The sequence below is a fragment of the Salmo salar genome, chromosome 06 (assembly GCF_965601325.2).
Source record: "Salmo salar chromosome 06, fSalSal1, whole genome shotgun sequence".
NCBI lineage: Eukaryota > Metazoa > Chordata > Actinopteri > Salmoniformes > Salmonidae > Salmo > Salmo salar.
In genome coordinates, this window is record NC_138296.1 from 43355651 (window position 1) to 43379862 (window position 24212).

The 24212-nt window shown below is 42.4% G+C and overlaps 3 protein-coding genes across 7 annotated transcripts in view; 1 reads left to right on the forward strand and 2 right to left on the reverse strand.

Annotated features, from left to right (window-relative positions):
• Window positions 1-5829, forward strand: part of LOC106607319 (max-like protein X) — a 10570-nt gene extending 4741 nt beyond the window's left edge. For all 3 annotated transcript variants that reach the window (XM_014204164.3, XM_045720572.2, XM_045720571.2), the window contains exons 7-9: window positions 176-275; window positions 3774-3975; window positions 4290-5829. In XM_014204164.3, coding sequence (XP_014059639.2) covers window positions 176-275; window positions 3774-3975; window positions 4290-4346 — 359 coding nt within the window. In that variant the 3' untranslated portion in view covers window positions 4347-5829. The remainder of the gene's footprint in view (window positions 1-175; window positions 276-3773; window positions 3976-4289) is intronic.
• On the reverse strand, window positions 5830-10278 carry LOC106607320 (homologous-pairing protein 2 homolog). 2 transcript variants are annotated; one of them, XM_014204166.3, is made up of 8 exons: window positions 10126-10278; window positions 9814-9914; window positions 9631-9720; window positions 6891-7002; window positions 6666-6811; window positions 6532-6585; window positions 6201-6260; window positions 5830-6017 (listed from the first exon to the last, which is right to left on the reverse strand). In XM_014204166.3, exons 1-8 carry the CDS (start codon window positions 10145-10147, stop codon window positions 5961-5963), a joined length of 642 nt encoding a protein of 213 aa, XP_014059641.1. In that variant the 5' UTR covers window positions 10148-10278; the 3' UTR covers window positions 5830-5960. The 2 variants fall into 2 exon arrangements, with proteins under 2 accessions (XP_014059641.1, XP_045576530.1); XM_045720574.2 differs by having other exon boundaries at window positions 9598-9720.
• A 110-nt stretch (window positions 10279-10388) lies between these two features.
• LOC106607318 (reticulophagy regulator 3) lies at window positions 10389-20635 on the reverse strand. Of its 2 annotated transcripts, none has more exons than XM_014204162.3 (10): window positions 20472-20635; window positions 19651-19924; window positions 18262-18368; window positions 17874-17904; window positions 17637-17763; window positions 17407-17491; window positions 16651-16788; window positions 16410-16489; window positions 15963-16095; window positions 10389-12672 (listed from the first exon to the last, which is right to left on the reverse strand). In XM_014204162.3, exons 2-10 carry the CDS (start codon window positions 19893-19895, stop codon window positions 12104-12106), a joined length of 1515 nt encoding a protein of 504 aa, XP_014059637.1. In that variant the 5' UTR covers window positions 19896-19924; window positions 20472-20635; the 3' UTR covers window positions 10389-12103. The 2 variants fall into 2 exon arrangements, with proteins under 2 accessions (XP_014059637.1, XP_014059636.1); XM_014204161.3 differs by having other exon boundaries at window positions 20381-20537.
• Window positions 20636-24212: the final 3577 nt, after the last annotated feature.

The following is a 24212-nucleotide window of genomic DNA, read 5'->3' on the forward strand; positions in this document are numbered from 1 at the left end:
ACCAGAAATGTACATTTTAGGACTGCAAATTGGCATTCTGACCTGTCTTTTTTTAAATAATGTCAACATACTAAATATTTATAAAGGATCCCACCTTAAGCTGGAATTTTCCTCCCTGATAGAAATGCTTTGTCCAGAAATCCATGACTGGTTGTTTCTGTGTTTCCTGCTGCAGCTATTGACTACATCCAGTTTCTGCACAAGGAGAAGAAGAAGCAGGAGGAGGAAATGTCTATGCTGAGGAAGGAAGTGATGGCACTGAAGATCATGAAAACGTTAGTCGCAGGCAAAAAATCTGTTACTACAGTGTGACACAGTAAAGTGTCAAAGCAGAGAGGGGAGAGCTGCGGGGTGAAACCATTAAAGATATTAGCTGTGTTAGACCTAAATTATGCATATTTTAGGTCTAAGAGGCCCTTCAAGGATATGTTTCATTTACCTAATAACTCATGCATGTGTGTCCATGGTGGATTGCATAGGCTGTATCAGGTCAGCCCTGGCAGACGGGCCTTATCAGAGAGGGAAAAGCCTCAGCCCATACTCTGCTGCGGCGGAGATAAGTCCAGGAAATCAGTCAACGGGGTTGGTTTTACCCAAACAACAATTGGGACGTGACCTTCAGCGTGTACTGTGGTGGGAGGCCTCTCATACAGGAACATCTGACTGGATTGAGCTGCCATCCCAATCATTTATTGTCCTGAAGAGGCACAGAAGCCTCATAAGTGTTGAATTGTGCAGATATTTATGCTATTAGTTGACAGCCTTTTTTTACAAGGAGCACGTGTGCGCCTAAGTTGAGAAATGTAAGCGCACACAAAGAAATTTTGGAGCACAATTAAAAATGAGGTTTTAAAGCTAGAATCAAGCATTTGTTAGGTGCGCTGGTGCTCCTAAATTAGAATTCCAGGTCGCACAGCAAAAACATTTAGGCGCATATGTGAGTAAAATGGTCGCGCTGTAGAGCCTTGAACGTGTACAACCGATACGACGCTATCAAAGTTGTGTAAATATGATGATATTAACACTATTGTCAGTAGCTAGGTTTCCATCCATTTCATGCGAATAAACTATGCACTTTTTCCCACCAGAGATGTTTTCCCGTCAAATTAACTTGTTGCGGATAAAAGGCGTGCGTGATGACGTAGTACACATAAAAATACCTTTGAGGTAAAATTCCGATGAACTGAAATAAAAAATTAAAAAAATACAAGTTAAATGGGTTTACGTTGCATTTTCAGCTCTACTGATGGCTTTCTCCAAAACAATAGTTGTCTAGTGAGTTCCCACTCTGGTACTGGCAGTGCGCTCTAGCCAACAGCTCGCAGATGCAGTGAGGGTTTAGCCTACATGGCAGCTTTGTCAAACGGCAGCTCTATTGATTGGGAAGGAGCATCAAGCTCATCAACTTGCACTTTCACCACCCTGTGAAGTTCCTAACTTATTTAATCTGTAGCCTAATAAACGGCGTGCTTTCCCAGTGCGTTATAGTGGGACGACCACACGTCATCGCGTGACTCCCAAGTTTACTTCGATATGCTGGTTATATTAATATTTGCTCATTAAAAGCTTTTCCACTGACATTTCCCGCATAATACATTTTAGACACAAAAAGATCCCACCTTGTCTAGCGTATTTGGATTTGTCTGCATTTTGGAAAGTTTACCGACACATTTTCTGTTTCAATCAAGCCTGTCGTGATAAAACATTTTACCCTCAACATGTACATTACGCGCATTAAAAGGTTGGATGGGAACCTGGTTAGAAATGGTCAGACGTAGTCGAACAGGTTACTTCAATAAGGCCCGAGGAGGTGTGGCACAGTGCCTGGATACAGCCCATAGCAGTGGTATACAGTGTCTTCAGGAAGTATTCGTACCCCTTGACTTATTCCACATTTTGTTGTGTTAGAAACTGAATTCAAAATGGATTAATTATACAGTACCAGTTAAGTTTGGACACACCTACTCATTCAAGGATTTTTCTTTTTACTACTTTCTACATTGTGGAATAATAGTGAAGACATCAAAACTATGAGAACACATGGGATCATGTAGTAACCAAAAAAGTGTTAAACAGATCTAAATATATTTTAGATTCTTCAAAGTAGCCATATGCTGAGTACTTGTTGGCTGCTTTTGCTTATCTCTGCGGTCCAACTCATCCCAAACCATCTCAACTGAGTTGAGGTTGGGTGACTGGAGGCCATGTCATCTGGTGCAGCACTCCAACACTCTCCTTCTTGGTCAAATAGCCCTTACACAGCCTGGAGGTGTGTTGGGTCATTGTCCTGTTGAAAAACAAATGATAGTCCCACTCAGCGCAAACCAGATGGGATAGCGTATTGCTGCAGAATGCTGCGGTAGCCATGCTTCTTAAGTGTGCCTTGAATTCTAAATAAATCAGTGTCACCAGTAAAGCACCATCACATCTCCTCCTCCATGCTTCATGGTGGGAACCACACATGCGGAGGTCAATTGTTTACCTACTCTGCGTCTCAGAAACCAAAAATCTCAAATTTGGACTCATCAGACCAAAGGACAGACTTCCACCGGTATAATGTCCATTGCTCGTGTTTCTTGGCCCAGGCAAGTCTCTTCTTCTTATTGGTGTCCTTTAGCAGTGGTTTCTTTGCAGCAATTCGACCATGAAGGCCTGATTCACGCAGTCTCCTCTGAACAGTTGATGTGTTTGTTACTTGAACTCTGAAGCATTGATTGGCTAATCTTTTACCAGATAGCCCTATCTTTTATATACCACCCCTACCTTGTCACAGCACAACTGATAGGCTCAAATGCATTAACAAGAAAATAAATTCCACAAATGAACTTTTAGCAAGGCATAGGTGTTTAATTGAAATGCATTCCAGGTGACTACCTCATGAAGTTGGTTGAGAGAATCCAAGCATGTGCAAAGCTGTCAAGGCAAAGGGTGGCTACTTTGAAGAATCTCAAATATAAAATATATTTTGATTTAACACTTCTTTTGGTTACTACATGATTCCATATGTGTTATTTCATAGTTTTGATGTCTTCACTATTATTCTACAATGTAGAAAATAATAAAAATAAAAACCCTGGAAGGAGTAGGTGTGTCAACTTTTGACAAGAACTGTGTGTATATTAGTTTTTCACCCATCTACATACAGTACCCTATAATAACAAAGTGAAAACATTTTTGTGGAGGGTTTAGTAAATTTATTGAAAATGAAATACAGGCATGTCTAATTTATGTAAGTATTCACACCCCTAAGACAATACATTAGAATCACCTTCGGCAGCTATTACAGCTGTGAGTCTTTCTGGGTAAGTCTCTAAAGAGCTTTGCACACCTGGATTCTACAGTATTTGCACTGTCTAATTAGTTGTTAATCATTTTTACTCCTGAACTTATTTTGGCTTGCCATAACAAAGGGGTTGAATACTTAATGACTCAAGACATTTCAGCTTTACATTTTTTATTTGTTTGTAAAAAAAATAAATATATAATCTCAATTTAATCTATTTTAAATTCAGGCTGTAATACAACAAAATTGAAGCCAAGGCGTATCATAACTTTCTGAAAGCACTGTATTGGCTGCATACCATAAACCACCCAGGTGCCTTATTGCTATTATAAACCGTTTTAACAACATGAATATAGCAAGAAATATGTATTTGTGTCAAACCCATGGTATATTGTCTGATATACACACGGCTGGAATTCTGGTTCAGCCAATTAGCATCCAGTACCCAAACTACCCGGTTTATAATACGTGTTTAACCTGTGTGTTGTAGGAACTATGAGCACATAGTGAAGGCCCACCAGAACAACCCTCAGCAGGGGGAGGAGCAGGTGTCGGACCAGGTCAAGTTCAGCGTGTTTCAGAGCATCATGGACTCCCTGTTCCAGTCCTTCAGCAGGTCTGTGTCTGTGGCCAGCTTCCAGGAGCTGTCCGCCTGCGTCTTCAGCTGGATCGAGGAGCACTGCAAGCCTCAGGTAGGACACTCAATATGCACTCAATGTACTGTACTGCTGGGGGATTCTCGCTGCTGGTGGATGGATGGCGCACCAAATCATGTATGGTTTTATTTAAGGTAATGGTCTTTATATGTGATCGTCATGGCATTTTGGTGTATTTTCTGCTCAAGGATGCTATTTTGGACTTCCGTCTGACCCCAACAGGTCAAAACTATCACCACTGTAGGCTTTAATTGACATGCCAGCCACCCTGTCTTGCTCTGAGGTTTGATGACTATGTTGAGTTGACAGCTGTGTAAGGTAATCCGTGGTTGTCCTCTTTTCCTTCCCAGACATTGCGTGAGTTTGTGGTGGGAGTTCTCCGGCAGCTCAACAGCCAGCCGTATTAATGCAGTTCAGGCGTAAACTCAGGACAGGAATCTCCCCTCAGGGATGGAGCCGGGTACCCTGGGTTCTCAGGGTCTGGTAGAGACCTCACATATCAGCCTATCATGTTCCCTCCTGGCCTGCAGTATTTAAATCGTTAACGCTTACTCAACTCACCACCAGAGTCTGCAGCAGGGTTGGGTGTTTCCTGTCTAGTCAGGTCAAATCCAGCTCAGCATTCTGTGGTTTTAGTCATCAGGGGTTTTCGTTGCAGAACAGAGTTGTGTTAAACAAGGCAAATGGCCACTTGCTTGTGAACGTTCCCTAATGTTTACATTCACCACAAATCAGGGGTTGGAACCACATTTTATTTTTTAATTGTTCCATTCCAAACCTCTTTTTTTTGTTCCAGTGTTCAAACCAGCATAAAGTTCTGAACCGGTTCAAATCAAATCCAAAACAGTCGTGAGTTAAAATATTCAATTCAAACAAGTTGTGATGGTATTTGAGAATTGTTAAATCATTGATTGTGATGTTATGATTGCTGTTGTGTCTATGTTGTGACAGAATCAAGCATATTTGTAAGTGTTACTGCAGCTTTTTGCCTTTTCATCATCTTTATTGGCAAAAAGGCACAGTAGAATAGTGATTCATGAATAGTTCTGTATTAAACATGGTTTTTAAACAGAATCTCTGAACCAAAACTCTGGCCAGGATTCAATCAGATTAGCGGTAAATACATAGCTAATTATTTCTTTTGTTTAGGTGGTGTTGGAGGTGTAACTGCATTTAAAAATATATATATTTAACCTTTATTAACCTAGGCAAGTCAGTTAAGAACAAATTATTATTTACAATGACGGCGTCAGAGGTGTCAAATCCACAAGAAGCTCCTGGCGTTAACTATAGCTGGCATTGCCATTGGATGCACCAAGTCGCATTAGTAGAAAGCCCTTGCAGCAGTGTTACAAATTATAACAGTGAAATGTGTGATAAATCCCATTTAATGATTGTCATTTCTATATAGCCTACACATTCTTGTTCTGAACTTCTAAGGTGGGTGGGATATAAGGACGGGTGTGGTTTCATGACAATGACCGCAAGAGCAGCCGCTTACCAATCTGACAGCTCTAACAGTTATACCACCTAAACAAAAGCAATGTGTTTGTCGGCTGATGCAGGTTGCCGCAGATCTGATTGAATCCTGGCCTTAAAACAGTCAAGCATGTTAAAAATGTAATGTGAAGAATTTGGTGATTTATTTTGACAATGTGCTCAGGAGAACTTGTACCAAATGTTTCAGGACCTTCTGGTAAACCTAACAGATGTGAATGTTTAATCTGTGTAATCACCAGACTTTAGAAAGGGATAATTTTATACGACAAGTATTTGTGCTGGTATAAATAAATCAGGTCTACTGTTACATATTTTTTTGCTGATTTGGACAAGAATTTGAAAGTATTTCATATGAATGATTTTTAATTGCAAAATAAACTTTAAAGTATACACCTGTACAATGTATTTTATTACAAAACATTACAAATAGTAATTAGTTATTCCTGGAATGAGGTTTGATGGCATAATACTCCCTCGGAATTGACATTCAAGTCAAAGTAAACAAAGATGCTCCAACATTGTCAGGTATTTGGCATAGTCACTTTACAGTCCTCATCAGTCTCCACACCAACTTCTTCCTAAACAGAGAACACAAAAAAAGATGCTGACATCTCAGGTTGACAAATAGAGTAAACATGATAGGCATTTGTCTGCCTCTGTCATGGTGATGAACAATATCTTGTTTCCCAAATAAAAACAATAGAATTGATGTGTTAGAACAGTGTCACTGTAGATCTGTATGTTTTTCCAGAGCATCTTACCAGAAATTGCTTCTTGGTCTTGGGGTATCCCTCCAAAATGGAACCCATCATGTCAGATGCCTGAGAGTAGCAGAGACGGAATCAGACTATTTGTTCTGGTTTATCCTGCTCTGACACGAATACTGGTACGGCTTTGATCAAGTAAGGGCTCTATTCAATCCAAATTGCGGAAGTACAGCGTGTAAGGCAATGTTCCCGCGTTTAGCGGAGACTGCATTCACGGTAAACGATGCATGTCTGCTTGATCAGAAATGACCTTTACATTTTATCATGCAAATCCATAACACTTCAGCAATACAGCTGGAATAGCGCCCTAAAATAAATAAATCACCAGTCTCTTCCTCTTCTTCCACTCTTTCACGTAGAGATGTCTCTCCTTGTAAACCTGAAGGAAAGACGCATGAGCACCAGTATATGGAAAAAACGTGTTTTGTATTTGAACCCAGGTCTGATTGTGACCCATACCATCTCCTTCTGCTCTGGTGTGACATGATTGGTCGCTGACTTGATCTTCTCCAGGCGCTCCCTGTAACCTGAACACCCTTCTTTCAGCTCCTGGATCTCTGATATGATTTCCTCTGTGGTCAGGGAGCTGTTGAGCTCCTTCAGCTCTGCAATCGGAGATAAGAGTATGTTGGATAGTCCAGTGTGTGGGAAGAGTGCTGATAGGGGCAAAGAGGGGAGCCCTACCTGCGTCCAGCTGTCTGCAGCCCTGAGAGATAGCCTGCACCTGTGTGCTGAGGTCAGAGGTGCGACTGTCGATGGCCTTCAGATCTGCCTCACTCACCTCTGCAAACTGGGCCTGGAGGCAGTCAAGGACATTATGGTAGTTACTTTTACCGGTTAGTTTTTTTTATTACTATGTGGTAAATTTTCACAACTCTAAGTTCAAAACAGATCATCAAAAAGGCAGTTAACACATTTTCAATTGACTATAACACAAATCAGTCACTTTGTATTGGCCAATACAGAACTGTAATAGCCATAATATATACATTTACATAGACACTTATCCAAAGTGACAAAAGTCCACACATTTTGGTATGTGTCCCCAGTGGGAATCGAATCCACAACTCTGCTGTTGTTAGTGCCACACTTATGAACTGAGCCATGTACAGGACCACTACAATACATAAGTACAATACAGGTGAAAGATGTATGCTTGCCATCCCCATGAGTACCACCCTCATTCAGGCCATGGATGAGGCATGCAATGATTTAAATCCAGACCTACAGTACCAGTCAAAAGTTTGGACAGACCTACTCATTCGAGGGTTATTCTGAATTTTTACTATTTTCTACATTGTAGAATAATAGTGAAGACATTAAAACTATAAAATAACCAAAAAAAGTGTTAAACAAATCAAAATATATTTTGTATGAGATTCTTCAAAGTAGCCACCCTTTGCCTTGACAGCTTTGTACACTTGGAATTTTCTCAGCCAGCTTCATGAGGTAGTCACCTGGAATGCATTTCAATTAACAGGTGTGCCTTTAAGTTAATTTGTGGAATTTCTTTTCTTGTTAATGCATTTGAGCCAATCAGTGGTGTTGTGACAAGGTAGGGTCCCGTGTGGCTCTGTTGGTAGAGCATGGTGTTTGCAACGCCAGGGTTGTGGGTTCGATTCCCACGGGGGACCAGTACGGGAAAATAAAAGTATGAAATGTATTCACTACTGTAAGTCGCTCTGGATAAGAGCGTCTGCTAAATGACTAAAATGTAAATGTAGGGGTGGTATACAGAAAATAGCCCTATTTGGTAAAAGACCAAGTACATTTTATGGCAAGGACAGCTAAAATAAGCAAAGAGAAATGACAGTCCATCATTACTTTAAGACATGAAGGTCAGTCAATATGGAAAATTAAGAACTTTGAAAGTTGGTGCAGTCGCAAAAACCATAAAGCGCTATGATGAAACTGGCTCTCACAAGGACCGCCACAGGAAAGGAAGACCCAGAGTTACCACTGCTGCAGAGGATAAATTCATTAGAGTTAACTGCACCTCAGATTTCAGCCCAAATAAATGCGTCACAGAAGCCAAGTAACAGACACATCTCAACATCAACTGTTCAGAGGAGACTGTGTGTATCAGGCCTTCATGGTTGAATTGTTGCTAAGAAACCACTACTAAAGGACACCAATAAGAAGACTTGCTTGGGCCAAGAAACACAAGAAATTGACGTTAGACCGGTGGAAATCTGTCCTTTGTTCTGATGAGTCCAAATGTGAGATCTTTGGTTCCAACCGCTGTGTCTTTGTGAGACGCAGAGTAGGTGAATGGATGATCTCCCCATGTGTGGTTCCCACCATGAAGCATGGAGGAGGTGGTGTGATGGTGCTTTGCTGGTGACACTGTCTGATTTATTTAGAATTCAAGGCACACTTGACCAGCATGGCTACTACAGCATCCTGCAGCGATACGTCATCCCATCTGGTTTGCGCTGAGTGGGACTATCATTTGTTTTTCAAAAGGACAATGACCCAACACACCTCCAGGCTGTGTAAGGGCTATTTGACCAAGAAAGAGTTTGATGGAGTGCTGCATCAGATGACCTGGCCTCCACAATCACCCGACCTCAACCCAATTGAGGTGGTTTGGGATGAGCTGGACCGCAGAGTGAAGAAAAAGCAGCCAACAAGTGCTCAGCATGTGGGAACTCCTTCAAGACTGTTGGAAAAGCATTCCTCATGAAGCTGGTTGAGAGAATGCCAAGAGTGTGCAAAGCTGTCGTCAAGGCAAATTGTAGCTACTTTGAAGAATCTCAAATATAAAATATGTTGATTTGTTTAACAATTTGTTGGTTACTACATGATTCCATGTGTTGTTTCATAGTTTGTAGAACATAGTAAAAATAAAGAAAAACCCTTGAATGAGTAGGTGTGTCCAAACTTTTGACTGGTACTGCATGTCAGGCTTGGATAGAAAATTATGAACATTTGATGTTCAGTCAATTTTTATGGGTAGTGCAAGTGTATTGCCTAATGTGAAAACAGTGTACTGTAATTTACAGTAATGTACCATACTACATTCAAAGGGCAATTTTGAAACATCTTACATTTTCTGCCATTGGGGTATGTTAAAATAACAAAATTGAGAAAATATCATTATGTTGTGTTTTGGTGATCAAACCAATGTACTCATTCCACAGTAAACGTATATGTTGGATCAATGGTTGTGTGGTGAAAGAGGTCTCCAAACAAAACGAATGAAGGGTATTGAATGGAAGACTGTCTGCTTACAAGTGTTAACAGTTGAGTTTTTGTTTTTTTTACAAATTCCCCCCATACTTGTGAAAATAGCACCAAAGAGAAGAAGAAAAAAAAAACGAATCATCAAAACCGAAAAGATTCAGATCAGCAGTGGCTACATATTGCCATCAACATGTATAGTACGCACTGACGTGCTGCTCTGATACTCAGCCTGGATCACCTGATCAGCGAAGTAGATCTTTTGCTTCCCATAGGTTTTCTCTTTGATCTTCCCTTCCAGTGCCAACTGTTCCATGGCTTTAACCACAGCCTACCAGGATATGAATGAGTCATCAAATATACATTTTAGTTTATGTATGCTGAAAATCATGTCACTGGCTCAGAACAGTTTAGCCTTTCTCACCGTCTTTCCCAGGCCGTGCTGCTTCTGTAAATTGTTAAAGACATCTTGGGCACTGTAAGGACGGTTCTTCTCGTTCAGGTAAGCAAATATGACTGTTAAACCTGACAACACAAAACAGTGACCTGTATAACTTCAAGCTGGTGTGTGGATTTAACAGTGCAGGTGAGTGTCAGTGTGCTAGCTTGCTGTACTGCTTCTAACTTGGTTAACGTTAGCTAAATCGGTTAGAAAAACGTCTGTCATGTTTGGCAACATACTAGACGCAATCAATGTAGCAACCAGGTAAAATAAAAAAAAGATTACAACTCATACCTCCGTTGTCTTTTTTGCTCATTTTCTTTATTCCGTGAGCTATAAGCTATCGCTAACTAACTTTATGCTAGCTAGCGGTGCAATAATTATTTACCTATCTTAAGTTTCGCGCGCCGTGATACATTGTGGGTGTCCAGGCTTTACATACGTCATATCAAAACATGTTATCTACCAGCAACACTGGCTGGTGGACCAAAAGGAGGTCAAAATGGTGACTTTGGATCTGTGGAAAATTGCATTGTTTATAAATAACAAGATAAACATTTAATCCAGACTTCATATTTAATAAGATGTGCACATCAAAACCAATGTCAGAGAGAAAAAAAAAACACTGTACTGAACACATTTATAGAACATAATACTAAGAATGAAGAATTGCCTGGCAGTCTTCATGAAGCGATACTGCAACAACCCCTATTTAAACTAAAGTGGTCCAAAACAAGTCATGTACATTCACTCTTTTTAATTCAAATCCCAAACCTTTTCAGATCAGACCGATTCTGTTTTCTGGGCCATTTCCATGAACAAGGGGATCTGAGAGTTCTATTGTATGAAATCTCCCACAGTCATGATTTTCTATACAACACAAATAGCATTATTGGGCAATGTGTCTGATATATAAACCAGCATTGTCTCTTTCTGATTGTTTGATCCAACTACGTCAGCAAAACCCATCTGCGGGTCATTTGAGTTTCAATGACCAAGAAGAATCACTCCTATTTATTAGATTGTTTCCATGAAAAGACAAAAGCAGCAGGATCTTGTTTGTCCATCGCAGGTTAATCATGCTGACCTGCACACACAAAAAATAATAGGCTAACATTTACACCCTAGTTTTTAAAAGACAAGCATATTTCATATTTTCCTTTACATATTCACACTTTAAAAAGGCTAATCAGGTTGAGTTTTGTATACCAGCATTTTGTTCGCCCATCAATGTAAACATGTTTTCCTGATGATTTTCTTAAGATGTTTACAAAATGTGGTTCATGCATGAGTTTAGAGGTTAAACTAAAGGCTTATATTATTCTGTACTTCTTACATATGCATGTCTATTCTATAGATTCTCCTCTGAGAAGGATCGGCAAAAATGAGTGAAGATGGTGACAGGGAATGCCACAGGAGAAGGGATAGAAGGAGCAAGTTAACTTGATAAGTTACTTATTGTGATGATAAAGACAAAAATATCTAAATAGCCCATGACTGCTCATTCAAGACACATGGAGAACACAGGAGGCAACCCTACGTTCACGGATCTACCCATAAGTACAGCAAACGAAATAGGACCAATGGTGTGGGAAGAAACATTCTGGGGGGGAGACAATAAAACACTTAACTAAAATGCCAATCCCCTTTCTTTAAAACAATGATTTCAGACTCAAAACAAATTCATGTCTCAAATCAAGAATGATGAAAAAAAAATATCACCATTAATATTGACTTAGTTTCTAATAGAGAACGAGTGTCTTAAAATGAAAGCAGTGGTTTTTACTAAAAGAGAGTACCAGTCAGATATTGCTAAAACTATTCAAAACAAGGTCATTGTAGTTGTAAAACTTCACTAATCAATAGGAATGTCAAAGTTGGTCCCATATTAAATAGCCCTGTGTGTTTAGCATTTTAGGAAGTGTGTATACTACCTAGTGGTTGACTTAAAAAAAAAAACAACGTATTACTCACTGGGGCATACTGGATGACAGTACAGAGAAGTGGTTCCGTAATGCAGTTTCAAAAATGATGATGGTGGCTTACACATACAAGCTACAGACTAAAGGAAGAAATTGAAAAGTGAGATAGAAAAATATAGAAATCAGAAGTACTTCACAGTGATGTCAACTGAGGCCAATCAGGAGCCTGGCTGCTGGATCCTACGATTTAAATGACTCACACATACACGCAGTCAAAAAAGCCATAAACATTCCAATCACTCAATCACACACAAAGACTTAGTTGATTGTTATGCACAGGTAGAGGTGCCTCACTGTGGTTTCCCCAGTAGGTTGGAGAGGAAGCTGGACCCCTGTCCCCCACCCTGCCCTCCTCCCCGTCCTCCTGCACCCCCAAAGGAATCCATCTGGTTCAGCTCCGACTGGTCCAGCATCTCAAAGTCCTCTCCGTCCAAGTCCGTGTCCAGCTCCGAGCTAGACTGCTTGCGGTAGCCCCTATGGGCCCCTGCTCTGGTGGGCCCCACCCTTTCTCTGCGGGCGGCAGGGGGACGAGGCTGCATGGCCCCAGCCAGTGCCGCCTGAATCATGTTGCTAGCGATGATTCCAGCCAGGTCACCTCCGAGGAAGTCAGAAGCGGGGGGGAGGCCGCCGAAGGAGAGCTCCTCATCCAGGTCGTCCTGGTCAGAGTCCAGGTGGGATTCCACATCCAGCAACTCGGCCGTGGTTCGGGGGCCAGTCCGCCCAGACCGAAGACCCAGGCTGGGCAGCCCGATGCATGAGTCGTCGTCATCGTCCATCAGGGTGGCATCTGGGTTGATGGAGGGGAAGTCATTGAGGTCTCGTGCAAACGACTCCTCATTGTCGCTGTGTCTATCAAAATCTGAGGATGAATGGAGAGGAAGGGGTTCAAGATGTTGGAATGTCATTTGTAATTTAAAGCACAGACAATCACCCTGCACAACATGTCTTACCAGAGTAGGCAGTCATGCCACAGTACAGAAAACACAGAGCCTATCATACAGGCTCTAATGTTAGCTACAATTCACAGATACGCATCGGTTCCCGATTCAAATGTTTAACATACGACTGCTTCGCGAGCTGTGCCCAGCTTCCTGCGCTGACCTGCGGAAGGACAGCAGTCTGTTCGTGATCTTGCACGTCTGCGCAGTATTCAGCATTCAAAAGCTAAAATGGCTTGCGCGATATTAGGAATCATTAGTTGAGTGACAACCTATGTAATTTGCTATGTTATTGTTATCTATGCACGGTTGAAAATTGTGTTTTATATGCACTGTCAAATTTTTTTTACCAGAATAAAGCTCACTAAACTTCCAAATGGTCCAAACCATTCAATTTTGAGATGGGGTTGAAATCCAAAGTTGTGTTCATTGGCTATGTCATAGCTAATTTGTCTCAGAGTCTCAACACCTTACCACTGCCACACCTGGCTACCAGCAGGGCCTTGTCTGGCAGTGAAACAGTTCATTCAGCCTCATTTACTGCCTTTTAAAAAAACATAGCTGATATGGCTGACTTGCTTAAACAAATGTGGTTTCTACTGACAATGGAGAGGTACAAACTATGGCATAAGAGGACGACGAGCGGATAAGAGGCCATCCGCAATTTTGATTAAGACATTAGTGAGCGAGCTAGGACGGACATAGTCAATAACTATTTGTTCTGCACTTCTGAAATGTACAGCGACAGAATTCAGAACATGGGCTGTTTTTACAGTATTCTCCCTGTACACCAAGTCAGAACCATAGGATAAGGGGGTATATAAGTAGACAATTAAAGCTCTTACAATATTCGATGATTACATTTCTCTAAAACAGGCTATAGGCTACATGTGCACCACCAAGTCAGAACAGTAGGTGAAATTGAGGGGGAAAAGGGACCAAATTATTAGGACGAGGCACATGTGCTACTAACGGCTACTAACAGCTTACACAATATACACTTAATATTACTTTTCTTAGCTACAGTATACATATCTCCCTGCCCCCCCCAGTTCCCAGTTGTCTTGAACTCACTGAAGTCTGAGATTTCCCAGTTCAGAGTTTCCAGTTGTTTTGAGCACAGCCAAAGTCATGCTGGATTGACAGCACAGCCAATGTTGAATGTTTATCCTTTTAAGCTTGGAAAAGAAACCCTTATATCCAGACTTGGACCACATACCCACTCCACTGACGACCAGGCTAGTGATTGCTTTGCAATTCTTGAAGTTAGCCACTGATTCCTTCCAAACCACTCATTGTTGAGTGGAGGAACACCGATATGTTTTATCTATAATTTCTCTTCATATGACAAGGATTGAAAAGGATTTGCCAGTAGATGGTCGACTTGACTCATGCTGATGACTGCTAGCTTCCTAGCTAAGATTTTGAAAGTATGATGTCGACATAATCAGTCCAATCAAAGCTACTGTAGATATAACGTGATTTTATCTGTGGCCAATGACCTTGAGCCTTCTTGGATGGGCATTTCTAAAGTAACTATGGCAGCACCCAAGGGTCTTGAATGTTCGAGCTCTACCTGTAGATTTTTGCGGTGACGTAGGGTCCCCATGAGTGATAGAAAACTGAGCCAATCACATTACCAACCCCTACCCTCCGTATTTTCGCTGGCTGCCACACCACCACAGAAAGCACTAAGCTAGCCTGAAACACCTGCATTTTGGAGCTGCCTTACTCAAGAAAGCCAAAAAGATACCATGTTTGTATGCAGCTTTATTAACTCAACAATTGTTTGCAAACTGATATGTGACACGTATTAATGCCAAAATAACATGCAAAACAGGCACACAAAGCTGGTGGGGCTCATGATTTTGAAAGGCACACGCCTATCTATACAAGGTCTCACCGTTGACAGTGCATACCAGAGCAAAAACCAAGCCATGAGGTCAAAGGAACTGTCCGTAGAGCTCCGAAACAGGATTGTGTTGAGGCATAGATCTGGGGACAGGTACCAAAACATTTCTGCAGCATTGAAGGTCCCCAAGAACAGTGGCCTCCATCGTTCTTAAATGGAAGAAGTTTGGAACCATCAAGACTCTTCCTAGAGCTGGCCGCCCGGCTAAACTGAGCAATCTGGGGAGAAGGGCCTTGGTCGGGGAGGTGACCAATCAGGCCTTTATGGAAGCCACTCCTTAGTAAAAGGCACATGACAGCCCGCTTGGAGTTTGCCAAAAGGCACCTAAAGGACTCTCGGACCATGTGAATCAAGATTATCTGGTCTGATGAAAGTCTTTGGTCTGAATACCAAACATCACGTCGGAAGGAAACCTGGCACCATCCCTACGGTGAAGCATGGTTAAGGCAGCATCATGCTGTGGGATGTTCTTCAGCGGCAGGGACTGGGAGACGAGTCAGGATGGAGGGAAAGATGAACAGAGCAAAGTACAGAGAGAACCTTGATTAAAAACCTGCACCACAGCGCTCAGGACCTCAGACTGGGGCGAAGGTTCACCTTTCAACAGGACAACAACGCTGAGCACACAGCCAAGACAACACAGGAGTGGCTTCGGGACAAGTCTCCGAATGTCCTTGAGGGACCCAGCCAGAGCCCGGACTTGAACCTGATCAAACAACTCTAGAGTAACCATGATAATAGCTTTACAGCGACGCTCCACATCCAACCTGACAGAGCTTGAGAGGATCTGCAGAGAAGAATGGGAGAAACTCCCCAAATACAGGTGTGCCAAGCTTGTAGCGTCATACCCAAGAAAACTTGAGGCTGTAATCACTGCCAAAGGTGCTTCAACAAAGTACTGAGTAAAGGGTCTAAATACTTATGTAACTGTGACATTTCCGTTTTTATTTTCATAAATGTAAAAAAAATACTTTCTGAATGCACTGTACACACACACCAGCTCAGACAGATCCAGCCCAGAGAGGCCCAGCTCATGATCTCCATCAGCAGCTGATTTGAAATTAGAATGGAAAATGTATGTGTTTGCATCGAACTGCATCAATCTAATCAAAAACGAAGTGTCAAACTAAAAACGTGTCGTTCCTGTATCGTAGCCCATGTATCTAGATACGTATTCAATCGTCTTCAAAGGGAAAGATGCACATCCCTATTAGCTACATTGGATCTGGCTCTAATTCTCGTGACTCCAGAGCATGTGTGCCTGGAGGTGCAGACTCAGCGGGTGGGTGCGTACTGTACCTTCTGAGCCCTCTGTGAGAGGAGTCTGGCCACGGGACAGATTAAAGGTCCCATTGTCTGTGTACGAGACCTCAGCGTCAGAGTGCTCAGAGTCAGTCATCTCAAGTTCTTTGGCCCCTATAGCATCGTCAAACTGAAAGAGAGGAAAGACATTGAACTGTGTTAGTCATTCATAATATACTATGTTTCCTCTTGAATGTAGTCCATATGTCACAGATGATGTGACCTGATATGACTGGGAGGGCCTGCTATTTTTATCTCTAAAGGGGTCAGGTTATTGTAAATCTGAGACCAGCTGCAGGGTTAAGCTACATATGCCACTCCTGGCCATCTAACTGAGTAAAAACCAACACAGGAAACAAGTAGGCCCATTTCAATAACCATAACAGTCAGATAACAACCTGACTATGCTTTTGGACTGCACGTGAAATACATCAGGTGAATTACCGTCGGGCAGAATGCAGCAAGCTCCTCCTCACTGTCACTGGCATCACCGGATGCTGCACCCCGAATTGGCTTGCGGAGGACTGCAGAGCAAACGCAGACCACAGGTTACAATGACTGAACTACTCTCTCGATCCAGTCAAGGTAGAAGGAGATGCACTGGTTTAGGTTTGACCATGCAAACTGTAGCAATGCCAATGCAACTATCAGACACAAACGAACAGGCAACACACGCTGTACTCACACTGGTTGTCGATGGGCTTTGACATCATATACCCGCAAACGCTGAAGTCCAGCCACTGCAGGGCTGGCTCCAGCTTCACGCACACACGCTGCCACCCGCGGTGGTACGCTGCCAGGGGGCACAGCAGAACAACCAGCACTGGGACAAGAGAGAATGGCTTAATGTTAGTGGAAACATCACTCGGCATAAACAAACAAACAAACATAAGACAGAAAAGAACCATGGCCGCATTCATCTGTGCTATTAGGCTCTTCCTCACCCAATCCCCAACCTCCGAGCTGCTCTCCTCAGCCCAGACACACCCATGGGCTTGAGCCCTTGAGCCCCCCTCTCGCCATTCAACAGAGAACGAAACAAAGAGTGGGAGCTCAAGCAGCCACGAGATTGTTAAGTACGTCAGAGGGCCCTGGCAAGGCCTCCCTGATCTTGGCTCTCTACATTGGTTAGAGGTGTGGGGGATTAGCATGTCTCAGCCTGACCTCCTTCCTGCATCTCTCTCCCTGCCTTCCCACCTCCCCCTGAGTCCCTCCATTCCTGCTTCCCCCTCTTCCTGATTCCCTCCCTGCCTGCCTCAGCCCAGCCAGGCGGTAATCACCTCACATACAGAACCCTGGTGGCGGGGACACAGATCTGGTTTCACCAGCCATGCATTTTTAACAAGGGCAGCCAGCTTTCCACCACTAGGGAGCTCTGAATGGGGATGGTGTTTGGGAAACAGAAGGGTGGGGTAGGTGGGTCGTCTCTCACTGTACTCACCCGCAGAGTAAGAGAGCACCAGTCCAGGAATGTACCGTCCAACCATGACCAGACAGGTCAAGAGGGCACAGGTCAGGAGGCAGAACTATAGAGACAACAAACAGAGTTCAACTGGACAAGTTACTGATTTAGATGTATGTTCACAGTAGGCTGAGAGTAGACAAGATATTGTATTAGGGTTAATATAGGAGACCCTTCATACTAGTACAAGGGGAGTGCCAAGGCCTCACCTTGCCAGGGTTGTGGCGTTTGAACTGCACCAGGCTGGATGTGAAGGCCAGCCCAGAGACCCAGACCTCAGCAATGTGGTGACACAGCTCTGGGACACTGAGCAACCCTGGCTGCACCAGGCCCCAGCTGCAAGATAGGAGTACAACAACAACAGTGACATCATCTCTCTGTGACCACTGCCCAACCAGAGTGTGACGATAGGATACAAATGATATGTTTTTAAGACGTAGGCCTACCTTTCATTTTCAGACTCATCAGGTTTTTTAACTGTGGGAAGAGACAGAAAATGCGCTTAACACCCGCATTTAGCAACAATCCACATCACTACATGCACTACACTTGGACACTCTACACCACATGAGTTTAAATGAGGACAGGCATGACAAAGGATATCACTCATTATACAAGGTCTAATGAATAGTACAGACCAGGGCCAGTAGGGTATTCACACCAAGGGTAGTATGACACTGGGGAATAAGGGACAGGATCTAAGAACCAAGTCAGGTGTAATTAACAGTTGGGCAGAGGTACTCAGCGGGGACAGACCAAGACACAGTGGGGCATGAGGCGTTGGGTGCAGAATAAGGCAGAATAGCCGGAAATAACATACTATATCCTCCTCACCTCTGATCTCAGGCCAGATCTTGTTCCTCCAGCTGTCAACGCAGATGAATACAAGCAGACCAGAGGACAGCAGGAAGAGCAGGCGCAGCGAGGTCAGGGCAAAGAACCTGGAACAGAACACTAAGGTCAGCTTCAGAACAGCTGACGTTTCCTTTTGTTTAAGATGTCACAAACATACCCTGTGGACTCTCGTGCAAGTGGCAGTTATGCACAGACTCAGATGCGTGGTGCCTCAGTTACTGACAAAGGTGGGTTGATGACTGAATGTGACGGAAAAGGCCGACACCACAAATATTGTGGTGATAGTTTGTGTGTACATGTGACTTTGAACTCTACTTTGAATACAGACGTTTCCTGTGTTTGTCACCTCCTGAGTAAAATGTTGTCAGACTCTGACAGCAGACAATCTAGACATTAGTTCAAATGAGGACAACAAAGGTTGAGAACTGCATTCACTTCGAGCTCACCAAGAGGCAAATATACTCTTTCACATTGTAAATAAGATTTTGTCATATCTACATGCAGACCACCATAGTCCCTGTGGCCAAGAACGCCAAAGTAACCTGTCTAAATGTCTATCGCCCCGTAGCACTCACATCTGTAGCCATGAAATGCTTTTAAAAGGCTGGTCATGGCTCACATCAACACCATCATCCCAGACACCCTTGACCCACTCCAATTCGCATACCACCCAAACAGATCCACAGATTACACAATCTCTATTGCACTCCACACTGCCCTTTCCCACTTGGACAAAAGGAACACCTATGTGAGCATGCTGCTCATTGACTACAGCTCCGTGTTCAACGCCAGCGCCCTCCAAGCGCATCACTAAGCTAAGGACCCTGGGACTGAACACCTCCCTCCTGACGGGACGCCCCCAGGTGGTAGGCAACAACACATCCGCCACGCTGAACCTCAACACGGGGGCCCCTCAGGGGTGCGTGCTTAGTCACCCCCTGTTTACCCATTACTGTGTGGCCGCACACGACTCCAACACCATCATTACATTTGCTGACGACACGACGGTGGTAGGCCTGATCACCGACGACAATGAGACCGCCTATAGGGAGCAGGTCAGAGAACTGGCAGTGTGGTGTCAGGACAACAACCTCTCAATGTCAGCAAGTCAACCCCCAGAGTTGATAGTGTTTCTAATGCAGCCAACAGAAGCACAATGGTGCTTTGGTGTTCTATTAATAGCAGCTCTGGTGAGCCATCTGTCTTATCTTAAATTGATGGGAGACGTTTTCGTTGTGCAAAAGCTTCTGATGGTACAGTAGATATGATTACTGTACTTGGATATGATTTATGTATGTCATGAATTATACATTGTACAAATATTCTTGTCATCACTGCTATACCATTTATAATTTCTCAAAAACTTACCAGAACACAACGTTGACCACTGTGTACAGTAGCACACTCTGAAACGGCTTTTCCCACACCAGAACGGACTGTAGGTAGGTCAACACCGGCTCGTAAGGTCCGAGTCTCTCCTGAAGCGAGGCTTTAACAACGCGGACCTGGCCATCTCTTTCGCTGGAGCATGGTCGACTTCTCAGGCCAAGAGTCGACCCCTGTTGTCCTGAACACTCTCCCATGGCATTTTCCAGTCCTTCCGTGTGCGCCATCTCTCGCCTCAAATGTTGATTAAATAACCCTGTAAAATAACACCTCGGTATAAATATGGAGCAACTAAAGTAAGTGTCGTGTCCCAGATCGTGTCTCTCACTTCCACGTCAGAACAACCGAACCCGCTTTTAGCCGACTAGAAGACGATAGCAGATTTGTTACCTTGTCACTCTCAAACAAAGCTACAGTAACTGTCAAAAGTCCCTGCCCGAACGAGCTTGTCAGTTAACAAATATACGCTAACATTCCCGTATCTAGACGCAGTCGTTTCACCTGGCTAAGTATGTTGTTAGCTAACTAGCCAAAAAACGAGCTGTTTTGACTAGTTAGCTATATATGCTAACTGAATACTAATAACAGTGCACTGTAGCTAACGTTAGCTAGCAAAACAACTACACGACGCTATCGATATCTTTACCAACTATGACTAGAACATATTCATATCAATTATTTGTAAAGTAGCACACAAAAAACGGACACATACTTTGACATTATTGCAGAAAATGATCAAGTGGTATTGACAATATGGCGTTGCCCTAAGCCTAGCTAAACAAAATCGTAGTCAACTGGCTCACCAATCAGAAGCAACAGCACTATGTCGTTTATTGTGGATTTAGCTGTGGACAGACAGGTTGCGTACCAAAGTATGTGAATGACATTTCAATAACCTATATTGAGGAAATCTATAAAATATCCTGTATTAACACTTTACTATCACCATCAGACATCACACTATACAGCCGTTGCAATGAAATCATGCATGCAGTATGCCTCATATTATATAATTACAGCTAGATCTTCATGTATGAATGAGTTATAACTGAAGTTTATTTTTAAATACATTTGAAAATAGCAAAAATAATTTCGATACAATTTGGAAGATGTATAGAAAACCCAAATGGAGCAGTTTGTATTCTGCAACAAATCAGATGCCACGCAAATAAAGAAACGTGATTATTGCGAGCAACGTTATAAGGATAATGTCAGTGCAGTTTTATTTTTCGTAAGGGAAGCAAACGGAACGTAGCGAGAGGGAACTACCTGAATTTGTCCAATAAACTCTCGTTTCGTTATGGAACTGTTTGGACTAATGATTACACCCTTGATCCCTTGTTTAAAATGCATAATTCTCCTAAATGTGGGGTACTGCTCATCGTAAATAACATAAATACGTATTCTTTGATGAGGTTTAACGGAGATTGGCGTCCAATAAATGCATTAGCGCCACCTACTAGAATGGAGTATAACTCCATTATACTTTGCTTGAAAATAAAAAAGAAACAAACAAATACCGTTACCATGTAACCAAACACCCTACTCCACTATTTAAATATATCTAGTCCTACCTCAGGCCAACAGCCTCAAAGGACTGGACACCACCACCACTCAACACACCCTGTAACTCTTCTGACGTCAAGTCTGGCACACCCAAATACCTCTCTGCGGGTGACACCACAACCTCACCTTTCTGCGACTTACGTCTCCAGTACAGTTGATAACCATTGCAATAAAAGCTAAAAATGCTATCTTACTGAAGCATATATCACGTATTGGTCTATCCCTCTGTACTGGTACAGATTTACTAGTAACACTACTCGTCTCAGGATCCATCCCCGTTGACCCTATCTTCCTCTACTTTCTTCACTGCCTGAGCATACGACAACTTCTACACTACTCTAACCCTGGAAACCTCAACCTGCCTTTCTCACACCGGGCATTTCTGATCCCCAGCCCCTACAATTAACACTTACCACTACTTTCCCGAATGCTACACATTCCTTTATTTCGTGTTCTTCTGCATAATTCTCACACCTAAGAACCTCCCGCCTACACACTGCTGCCACATGCCCATAAACTTGACACCTGTAACAACGTAATGTATTTCGGCACAAAAGCTCGTACAGGATTACATATATCCTAACATCAATTTGTCGGGCAAAGACTCAACATCAAAACTCAAAAGAACCGAGGTAAAGACAGTTTCAAATTGGATATTCGACGGATATTCGCGCTTTCAAACCACTTGAGCCACAGACTCCAAATAAGTGTCATGATGTTGGAAAATTTGCGCACAACATTGCACAGGTCTTATTTTCACGATTTGGACATTAATTCGCTTTCTAAAGCTAATAAACATGTGGAAATGTGAGCAGCATTTTGTATTCCATATTGAATTAGTTAGGGAGCGTAAACAAAGTACCAACTTTTTTTACATTCAAATTTCAATCGCTGCTTGGTCATGTGACCTACTGTCTTCAAACAAGGTTCAGAATGTCCACTCAGTGGGCCTACACATTGCACACCCTTTTGTTTGTCCATTTTCTTCTCACACGTTTTTACATGAATTTTTCCAAATGTAAAATTTCAATAGCTCCTTGGTCATGTGACCTGGTGACTTCAAACAAGGTTCAGAATGTCCACTGACTACCCTTCTATATTGCACACCCTTTAGTTTGTCCATTTTCATCTCACAAGATTTTAAAATAATTTTTAAATATGTAGAATTTCAATAGCTCCTTGGTCATGTGACCTACTGACCTCAAACAAGGTTCAGAATGTCCAGTTACTATACCTTCATGTCGCACACTCTGATGTTTGTCTACTTTCATCTCATGCTATTAGACTTAAATCTGTAAGCTTTGCAGGCCTTCATTTTACATGGGTGTTAAAAAAAAATGTTTTAAGTCAACAAATGTTCCATCCTCGCAATAACTATCTTTCACATGGACACTGAAAAGATCTGCAAATGGCTGTATGTGGTATGGATCAAGGACAGGAGAGGTGTTTGAACAGAGGTGCTTAAAGGAAGGCGCACAGGTAGGCCTCATGAAAAACAATGTTTCATATGCTCTTTTTAATCACAGTAATAGGCAGTGATTTGTCAGTCACAGTGAGCTTGATAACGTGAAAGAATTATTTTCATAGCATCACTTTCATATACTGTACATTAAGACAAATCCTTCTAAGTTGAGTATTAGAACGCAGTTTACATAACCTGATAATGACTTGATATTTGAGTGCATTCACAACAAGCCACCTGCAGACAACTTACAAAATGCAATATTGCATTTGAGGGTTCGTTTTTCTGATGAACATAGTTATTTGATGCATGGCCTACTATTTCTAACTGGGAAAATAAATTCCTACGTCTTTTGTGAGTAAAAGCCTTTTTCAAAAATTGATTTAGGTACATTTTTGTGAAGAGGTATGAGGGTTGTGATATGGGTCATTTAATAGTAAAATCATTTAAGGGATCAATACATTTCTATATTGCTTCCCCAGTATCTGCATGAACCATCAGGCCTATTGTTTTTGGTTGACTCTGATAGACAGAAAAAGAAGGAGGAATCGGAACACACTGCATTCAAATTCAGGTCTTAGTTATTCCGTTGTACTGGATCTAATACATATTAGCATTTTACCTACATTCATAAGTGTAATGTTTTTTTATGACATACTGTGAAAAACTCTCTTGGCTGCTGGCTCTGTCACTTTCAGACATGCGCAGATCAGACTTGAACCACAGGGGTTCTCTGTAAAGAGAGAGTAATCCAAAAGGCACAGACCCCTTGACTTTCAATTGGCACCGTTGACCTGTAAGTATTCTCTCCTGATTGGCTCTGTGGTGCACAGTCTGGCAGTCTGACTACAGTGCCAGAGGTATGAGGAGAGACATCCTCCTTTGTATTTATGGGAAAAAATATTTCCTAACACTTTGGATCCTATTCTTGGACAGTTAGAAGACACAATGCATCAATGCAACAAAAAAAAAATGTATTACTAATTACTGTCCATGAGTAACCTCAACCTTGTGGTTCTATGGGTGTTTGGGCCAATAAAGTGCCAACTCAATTCTACCGCTGACTAGTCTTTCATGCCCCTATGAATGGGGACACAGGGCAATAGTTTTTAATCTACACCAGCCCTTTTTTTACTGGAGTACACTAACCCCTAATTGGGGCTCTTTTCTTGACACATAGTAGCAGTTTACCAGATAACAAGTCAAGAAGAACAAAAACTAGATTGTTGTAAGGGTGTATTACATCCTGTGCTGGCCCCATTGTCATATCCATTCTGGATTCTGAGTGGTAAAATCATAGCTGACAAATGCCTCTATGTATGTGTATACATTTTCCGCCAAGACAGAACTGCCAAAGGGGGTGGAGTTGCAATCTACTGCAGAGACAGCCTGCAGAGTTCTGTCATACTTTCCAAGTCTGTGCACAAACAGTTCGAGCTTCTACTTTTAAAAATCCACCCTTCCAGAAATAAGTCTCTAACTGTTGCCGCTTGTTACAGACCCCCCCTCAGCCCCC